This window comes from Solanum verrucosum, unplaced genomic scaffold (assembly GCF_900185275.1).
Source record: "Solanum verrucosum unplaced genomic scaffold, falcon-dt-bn FXZP01000603.1, whole genome shotgun sequence".
Lineage (NCBI taxonomy): Eukaryota > Viridiplantae > Streptophyta > Magnoliopsida > Solanales > Solanaceae > Solanum > Solanum verrucosum.
The window spans coordinates 133,736-143,730 of NW_026020644.1; the positions used below are offsets into that span (position 1 = coordinate 133,736).

Below are 9,995 nucleotides of genomic sequence, written 5' to 3' on the forward strand. Positions count from 1 at the left end.
AAATGGATAACTAATGTGAGACAATTATATTTAATATAATGATCAACTAATATATAAGATGGGAATAGTACTATTTTTTTGTGCATTATTGTTCCAAAAGATTAAAATGGTAATTAAATAGAGAAATTTCCAAAGAAGAAAAAAAGAAGCTATTGGCTTCACTCGAGATTAATGGTATTAGGGTACGTAGGAGTTAGGAGTTAGGACTAGTTGTTTGTATCGAAGTTCAAATCTTAATCATATAGTTTTTAATTATTAAGTTTATTTATTTATTATTCTTAATCATTAGTATGTTTGTTTTTTTTATATGTTATAATCAAATTAATAGATTTGAACAATTAATATATATGTCTATAAAAAATCTATAAAAATTACCGTATCATCATCAACTATCGCCCCCTTTTCTTTTTCTCATTCTCAACTAACACCACCTGTCACCATTCACAGCACAATCACCATCATTGTCAATCACATAATCAATTGTCACTATCCCATATACAATCACCATTATTGTACGTAATAACCACCCGCTACTATCAACAATCATCATTATATATTATTAACCACCATCATCACTCACTATCACCATTAGCTATTACTATCTTCAACCATCATACATCAACCATTATTGTCCATCACCATCACCACTAACTACTATCCACAACACCACCATTAGTCAATATCTCCATTACCACCACAGCTACTAATCATTGTTGATACATTATTAGATTAATTTATTATTAATTAAATATTTTTTAGATAAAGACAAGTTATACATTCAATGAAGATCACGATTTAATTGCAAGACTAAATTGAAATTCTATAGTTCCCTAGCAATTATTGTCCACTATTTACTTACCTACCTTATCTCAATGTTAAGTACTGATTGTATATAAAAAAAAATGTACATACAAGTGTTGAAATGTCTCTATGTTTCTCACTTCTTCAATTCGAAGCTTAAACTTGACATATCTATGAAATTCCTATATTTTTAGTCCTTGAACATGAAGTTTGCTTTCATGTGCCCTTTCTTACGCGGTCATTAGTTAAATAGTCATCCTTCCATCACATATTATTGATCTGATTACTAGAATATTGACAAACCTGAACCAATAACATATCACTTGAGCTGCAGATTACAAATATAGACTGCAAACAAGATGGAATAAAGAAGGCGAAGTAAGTGCCAACAACCTATCTATACAACCACACAACCACTACCATATAAAATATTCTGCCAAACCGTTAATTCAACTTCAATAGCTTGAGTTCCGTTCCTGCTGATCACTTACCATGCTTGGATCATAGCCAAAGTCAGAGGCACACTCAAATGTCACCTGTTGTACAACCAGAAAGCAGAGAGTACAGGCATCGACATGCTTGTTACTATTTTACAATCAACCATTAGAGAAAGTAGGAGAATTGATAAGTAGGCAAGGAGCACATCAAGCCTATGCAGAATTGCTTCTTACAGCTGCCTCTGTGGGTTTTCCCTTGAATGTTATTGTGTGCCTCGTGTTAATCCATTCCGTGCTACATTCCTGTAGATAATTACATGTTATTTGAAGTTAAAATTAAATAAATTTGGATGACTGGCTAGGTGAAGTTCTACATTGCAGTGTTTCTCCTAGCACTTATTGTAAGGGTGAGTGAGCAGTAACAAAAGAAAAATGATTTAAGCAATGAAATCCTAGAGAAAGTTAGTTTGCTAGCTAGTGAATTTTACACGTTGAGAATTGCAGCACCTATCCCTTGTTGATGCACCTGCATTACCTAGAAACGCCATCTTACAACTTGCTAAAGCTATAAAATGCTGTAGACATTTAACAAAGTTAAATATCTTTAGTCTTTTGTAGTTTTGGCAAGTTCTAACATGGAGTTAAATGTCTATAGTCTTTTATAGTTTTGGGAAGTTGTCACATGGTGTTTCTACGCAATGCAGGTAGAGCTACAAGAGATATGTTTACTATAACTGCCTTTAGAACCCTCACATGTATTCAACTTTAGCAACATAAATTGATTCTGAAAAGGATTCTCCAGGATGAAAATAATGTTAGTTTTTGTCTGGTATAAAGATTATATATCACTTATCAAAATTTAAAAAAGAAAAGATTATACTCCAAGTCAGAGTTTTGTCATTAAAAGACTTCTTCAAGGAAATAAGTTGTTAAAATAAATTAACAGTGCAGAAAGGGGTGAGTCCTCTATATGCAATAAACCACAACAAAAAGCTCACTAGACTGCTCCTCTCTTGATATTGTTCATGGAGTTATATTCTCCGGTGTTAATCCATCCACTCTACAAGTCTACAGACATGTTTCCCTCCATAATTTTGTCAAAATATATGGCTCAAGTCTTAATATGACAAGGTAGATAACTTTTAACAAAGGTAATTCACATGTGATACGATCATCTGTTTCCACTACCATCATAGTTTAAGGCCTCAACAAAATAAATAAATTGATAACCAAGAAATCCCAAGGCCAATGGCGCACTCTTCAAAACTCAGCAGATAATGGTCCGTCCCTCTACCCTTATCCACTTAAATACCAGGCTTTTGCATATCCCATACATTACAAATTGTGGCGTTGAGCATTTACCACTTTACATTTTTTAAGGAATTGCTCACTACCATTATGTGTTAGGTAGCAACAACGCTAGAAACATGTGAATTTTCAGTGTCAAGTTGATACTGTTTTTAATAAAATATTGCCTTATCAAGAAAAAAAAGCTCCAAGCAAGGTGGTCCTAAGTCTTACCTGAACACGGTCTTTTTAACTTGGAACATAGATATATATGTGGAGAACTACTAAAATTTCAACAAATATTATATTTTGGACCAATCATTTCAAAAGTACAATGTGTTTGGTGCCAAGAACCTTAAAAGGATAGAAACTTGAAGCAACACAACAATTGTTGGTGCATTCTTCAGGATGTTAAAGACGAGAATAGCATGCTCAATTTCATAGATACTATTCCGAAATAGGTTGTTTGTTCATATGGAACTCTTTCTTTTTGTTTTTGTACAGAAAGGTTCAGAGATGTGTAAATCCCTGGCACCATTTTAGTGCCAGGTTACTGATTTTAATACATTGAAGGCATACCTTCCTGGAAGTGGCTGAGAACTGTTAACTGGACCCTTAGAATTTGCAAATCTTTTTGCTCTATTTTCTTGTTCCTTCTCAACACGCATGGCAGAAACCTCCTTCTCCATCGCAGCGACTTCCCGTCTCATCTTTTTGGCCTCAACTTCCATGGCTTTTGTTAAAGTCTCTACTTTCTTTGCTAACATCTAAACCAGAAAATATTATCAAGCTTAGCAGAAAACCGAAGTGAGTGAAGGTAGTCATGATACCAATCAGAAATCGATCTAACCTCAATAGCGTCGTCTTTGTCATTAAGACTTTGATCCTTCTCATTACCAGCTTTCCTCAAGGCAATTACTTCTTTTTGCAGCAAATCATATAATACTCCTGGCACAGTATCCTCTGTTCTTGTCACTTGCGAGTCATTGTGCTTTTCATCTTGATTCGCTTTCCATGAATTGCTCTCAGTCTCATTGTCTTTGGTCCCATCACAGGACTTGCTGCTGTTGAAATTTGGACCTGTTCCATTCAGAAGTTTTTTACTCCTGTCCAATGATCTTGAACCACCATCAAACGACTTAGATGTCCCTTTTGCATGCTTCAACACTGTACTGGCCCCAGAAGATCTCAGCTGAAATGATGGTGATCTCTTGGGTAAGATGCCATTGGAGGTCAATTTGGAGATGTTGTCAGCACCACCAAGTGATCGCCGACGCGAAGGACCGTTGCTTGAACTTCTTCCATCTGGTGTAGTGCGAGCGCCTGTACTTGTTGATTTTAATGTCTCTTCAAGGACCTTGAGCCTTAGATGATATTTCTCCTGAGGAGATTATCAAGGTTGAGATAGAAACAAACTATAGAAATAACATCTAAATCATATTAAGATACACCCTCTATTGGAAAGAATTATTACTTTCAGCTGGGCTTCAGATTTCGCAGTTCGTTCAGAGATTGCAAGCTTGTCGCGTAACTGTTGCAACTCACCCTGCAGAACATTTTGTGGTGTGAGCTCATTTTCTTTATTCAGAACACATTCAATTGTATCAGGACAAGATGACCCTATGATCTAATGTCAGAAGTTATGGAAAACTATCAAACCTGCAGAAACTTCCTTTCTTCAAGCCACTGTTTAACAGGCATTACTTTATCACTGGCATCTTTCCATTCATTAGCAACCACGGTTGCTACCCTATTAGCTGTTACCTTGGCACGCGCTAGCTCCCGGTCAAGAGTTTTTCTTTCTTCCTGTAGAACAGATAAGTAGAAGCAGTCCACTTTAGGATCATCCACGTACAAACTATTGAGAGTATAATTTATTAAAGTATCGCAAGGATCGATTACATTCATCTCTTGAACTTTTCTTTGGTAATCCCGGACAGCATTAGCAGCAGCACCGCCAGCAAGAACAGCCTCTTCAAGCTCACGTACAGTTTGGGTAAGCTTTTCAACCTCTGCAACTTTTTGTCGATGCATTCTGTCTAATATTTTATTTTCTTCCTGAAGTATGTTTGTATGGAAAAAAACAAATAAGGGAAGGATGATTTTGAAATTAAAAGAATAACAAAGTGATCAATTTCTGTGACCAATTTATAACAGCAGAAGCACAATTTCTGTGACCAATTTATAACAGCAGAAGCACAATTTCTGTGACCAACATACCTGGCATATTTCTATCTGTTTCATCAAGTCCTGGTTCTTGTTCTGAAGATCATCCACCATAGAAGCCTTTGCTAATGCTGACTGCACTGTTCTCTCAGCATCAAGTAGAGCTGCTTCTTTTGACTTAGTAAGACGGTCCAGTGCTTTATTATCATCTTGTAGCTTTGCAATCTAGGAGAAGATAGGCCAGAGAATGAGAAAATATCCTTCTATGAGGGTGAGGATATACATAATCACAGCCAGATGCAAAATACAGCCACAGACCTCCTGACGAGCAAGCTTGAGTTCAGCCTCCAAAGGTGCAAGAATGGCTTCAATTGGAGGCATATCATCATCTTTTTGAGAAGCATGAACCCTTCGAAGGGTGGCTTCTGCTGCAAATTGTGCTGCCATGGATGCCTTTTTCTCTTCATTAATTTTCTTAATTTCAAGATTCTGCCGAGCAAGAATTGTATACACAGTTATGAACAGCACATTAACAAAATAAAAGAAATTTTACAGGGAAGAATTTGAGTTAGCACCTTGCTTTCCAAAAGAGATTCAGTCAGCTTGAGCTTCTCGTCAACCCTTGACCACTCGTCCGTAAGCTAACATCATAGAAAACAGTTAACTATATCAGCCTGTGTTCTTAGCACAAACCAATAGCTTTGAAATTAGCACAGGAAAATTAGTCATATGTACCCAACTCAAAGTGCCTAAGGGACAGATATGAAACGCTACCACTAAGAATTATGTTGCTAAAAAAGGCAACATGAATGCAAATACTAGTCTAGACCTGCCCATCAACTGTCAGTAGATTGCAGTTTTCAATAATTGATGTGGAAGTTTGTAGAGTTATTCTTATTTTGGAACAAGCTGCCCTTAAATGTTTAATGAATCCGCAAAGTCAAATGTGAGTCCAAATGATACGAACATCATTCTGTTGCTCAGCTCTCCCAAACTAAAGCAGAAATTAAAAGTAAATTCAATTACATAACAGCAATTCTCATTCAAACGAGACTTTTTCCAAAACAGGAGAATTTAAACAAGATAAGAACTGATTGATATTGAGGGCACCAGAAACTGCAGTTTGAATCTTATAATTTACCATATATTTCTCTGTTACAAGACAGTCACAACAAAATTCTGTCCTCTTGTCCTAATTGCTTCACAACTCCTACAATTCTTGCCATACTCCACGAATGCAGTCATTTTCCATTTCACACTCAATGCATCTCCTAGTCAACCCCAGTCTTTTTCAACAGTTTCAACTGTGATTACACTTACCTTTTAACTCAATTTTCTACATGTCAAAAGTGAAAATGATATCAATTTCTTACTTCCTCTTATCCTCAGTAACTCAAAATCATACTCTATTAGCACTTAGCAGTCCATAGCCAAATTAAATCAATATATCAGAAAGCATAAAATAGATAATTTCATAGCATGTCACATTGTAAGAAGTTAGCAGAACCTCTTCAACAGCCTTTTCCCGTAAGCGCTCTGACAATCTCAATGACTTGATCTCCGCCTGAGAATCAGATAATTCTCGGTCCTTATCTATAATGACATATTCACACACAATATTAACAGGAAAAAAACAACAGAATTAGTCAAAAAATTCGCATTGGATCCAGCTATCAATACTTACCTCTTAGTTCATTCTCCAGTCGATTAAGCTCCAATTTCACCGGATCCGACCCGTGGAGAAGGTTTAAGAACTCATCAGCGTCAAGGCTTGGCCTCATGGACGTCCTTCTCCGGTAAGTCTTCCCTTCCTTGAACGAAGCTGATACCGTCAAAGGCGTTGTAAAACCTGCAGTGTCACTCGTCGGCTGTCGCACATTGTAGCTGTTATCGCCGGAAACCTCCGCCATCTCCGATCTGTAAACTTCTACGGTAAGCTCACTTTCAATGAATAATTCATATTTACAACCAGTTGTATAGATATTAGATAGAAATGATTATGTAGATATTTATAGAGAGATAATCTGTTGTTTAACTAATTTAAATTAGCATTTTAAAACAAATTCTTTATATTTAAATATTAAATTTGTAACTAATTAATTGTCTCTAGTATATTGGTCAAGCTCACATGGACGCAGCTAGTAGGTACATTAAAAATCGTTAGTCTGTCACCATCACAAAAATAAATAAATTGTGCAAATGACAATTTTGTACTTGGTTGAAGTAGTGGGGTGCTAGACGAAATAATTTTGAAATAAAATACAGGATTGTTCTATCGTGAATTTAATTGGAGATATTAATTTTGTTATTGTGTTTTCCAATTAAGCTATTGGCGATAATGATAGATGTTTGTTGATAGCGACAGTATTTATATTTTATTTAAATAGTTCATTCTTCCTCAAATGAGTTGAAACTTTAATTTGAAGCTCAAGGTATATCAATGCTTAACTTTAACTTAATTCAATGTTTTGCACCCTTCAAGCTTTCCCAAAGACAGATTATAAAGACCTTTTCTAGACTTTTCGAGCTTAAAATTTTCATAATTTTTTCGAGTTTAAAATGTTAAAATCTAAATTCCAAAGTGTTCTTTAGATAATCTTCTCCATTTTAAAACTCATTAATGCACATGTGGTGGAGCTTTATGGTTTTAAATGATTAAGGAAAAAAGGGATTTGGGTGTTATTTGATGGGTTAAAATTATTGGATGGGTCGGGTGAACTAATTTCAAGTGAGATCAGATATTTTTATTTGATTTGAAAATTTCAGCCACTTGAGGGGATATTTGTTAAGTTTTCTAACGGCAGAGATAAAATTGATCCAATAGTAACGAACGATAAATTAATAAATGAAAATAGAGGGATGTTTTTTTATCCTTCTTCCTTTATTATAATACTTATATTATTTGATGTCAGTTCTACTTCTTGAAAGTGATTCAAAAAATAAGTAATCAATATTGAGAGTAAAAACACAAAAAATATTTGTCTCTTAATATGCTAAAAATAACAAGTAAAAATGAAAATATATTTTTAATATAATGTATAAGTAAAAGTGAACAAAAATAATATAAAGTTAATACAATTTTTATTTAGATTTCTAAATCTAAAAGTTTCTCTATTGATCACTTACATTTACACTATTCAAAATTTGTATCAATTTAGATATTTATTTGACAAAGTAAATGTCGTTCACTCTCTTGGAGCACATAATACATCTAAAAATGCTTACTCGATTCGTTCCAAAATAAATATGTATATTTGAACTTATTTAATGTGCATTATCGGAAAGAGAAGTTATATAGTTAATCACGTGAGAAGGATTGGGGGAAGGCCAGTGAAGGGGACGAAAAAGGGATAGGGAAAGAGAAAATTTTCTTTTCTTTTTTATATTTTTTACATGTATTATTCATTCACACGATATTAACTCGTTTTTAAGGGACGTATCCATAAGAGTATCTTGTTATTCATGCCTTTGTGTGTGCTTAGGCTTTGCACTACAACCTTGATCTGGTCCACTCCACCTAAAAAAGAAAATTTATTTTTTCATCTTTTAACTTAAAATGATTTTAGACACAAATAACATATATTACTATTTAATTTGACACTTTAGGCATACATAAAATGAACAAGGTGTTAAATTAATAGACTCGTACAAATAAAGAGAATACAAAATAGAAAATTCATTTCATTTCATTGAAAAGGAAGAAGAAGATTTTGGCATTAATAAGTTTGTTGTTTAGGCTAAACTTGCCATTTATCTCTCTATTAATTTGACATACATCAAGTCTCAAAGATAAAAAAAAAAATGATTATCTAATTTGGTGTGTGGTCACTTTCGTAATTATTAACTTTCTCATAGGATGATGATACTCACATGATAAAAATCCAAAGCCTCTTTGCCCCACTCAAGTTGTATGCCGGAATGACCATTTAAGATCTCTGATCACTATTTGAATTTGAAAAAAATAGAATTACTTTTTATGAATTTGTTGAAAATAATTCTGATCTAGTTTATGGTGTTAAAAATAGAAGGTGCTATAATGAAAATATAGAATCTTCATAAATGAAAAAAGATTGCATTCAATTTTATAACGACGTTACTTCTTCAGTTCAAATCGAGGAATTCCATAAATATGATGCAAGGAAAATGCTACTAGCAAAGAAATCCATACACTTCTAAAATGTGAGATTCTCTTGAACAACGATTAAATGTAGTTTATTACATATTGATGTATTTCGATTGAGCAAATGATAAAAATGCCCCCTTATGTTTGAGATGAGTAGAGACTTAAAGTATGCTTTGAATAGTTTTAGTATTTTGAGTTTGTCATAAATTAATGGGATAAGGGTCTGAAAAATATTCCAACTTTGGTCGGATTTGTTGTTGCGATACTAAACTTTTATGATGACCTATTACCTCCCTAGACTATTTAATATCGTATTTTAAACATATATATTTGCCCACGTGGACATAAAAAATAATGCAAATTATAAATAGTAATGTGTCCATGTGGGCACATATATACCTTTAAAATACACTATTAAATAGTTTAGGGGGTAAAAAATACGGTATTAAATAGTCTAGAGAGGTAATAGATCCTTATGAAAGTTTAGTATCGCAACAACAAATCCGACCAAAGTTGAGGTATATTTTAGACCCTTATCCCTAAATTAATTGGTATAGACATATAACAGAATTCAACGAATTTTGTGAAAATAATTCATAAGTGACTAAAACTCTCTATTTCAATTTGTGTGAACGAAACATTTACTCCTTGCGCGATTTTAAGCGCCAAATTACATACTACCACTCTTCTAAAAACATCTACTATTCCAATGAATAGGCACACAAAGAAATATAAAAAGGTAACACCCATAATTATAAATTATTATTTATACACAAATTTAACATGTGTATTTTTACCCCAAACAACTGAGCAAATTATAGAAATTAACACTTTCAATTTTCAATAAAAATGATTATGTTAAAAAACAAAGTATGCACTGAACTATTGATATTTAAATTCAACAAAGTTAACACTTTCGTCAAGTATTAATCAAACTTTATTTATGAAGTTAACAGTAACTCACATTTAAAGGTACAATTGTATAGTTTCTACTATTTTTGAATTATTTCTAGACTTAAGTGTGGTTCTTAAAAGTATAGTTTCTATTATTTTGTATATCTTTTTCATGTTTAGTAATTAGTATAATTTTTTGTGTATTATGAGTTTTTCTTTATATTTATGATTAATTTATATATTTTTTTTTTTTTTGTCAAATCAATAAATACAAATTATTTAATATT

At 33.3% G+C, this 9,995-nt stretch overlaps 1 protein-coding gene across 1 annotated transcript; it reads right to left on the reverse strand.

The window, feature by feature from the left end:
- Positions 1-1,070: 1,070 nt before the first annotated feature.
- Positions 1,071-6,668, reverse strand: LOC125812114 (microtubule-associated protein 70-2-like). The gene is made up of 11 exons (XM_049491607.1): positions 6,376-6,668; positions 6,199-6,284; positions 5,267-5,332; positions 5,010-5,180; positions 4,746-4,916; positions 4,428-4,583; positions 4,185-4,331; positions 4,000-4,071; positions 3,376-3,906; positions 3,105-3,292; positions 1,071-1,541 (listed from the first exon to the last, which is right to left on the reverse strand). The coding sequence occupies exons 1-11, from the start codon at positions 6,599-6,601 to the stop codon at positions 1,502-1,504; spliced, it is 1,854 nt and encodes a 617-aa protein (XP_049347564.1). The 5' UTR covers positions 6,602-6,668; the 3' UTR covers positions 1,071-1,501.
- Positions 6,669-9,995: the final 3,327 nt, after the last annotated feature.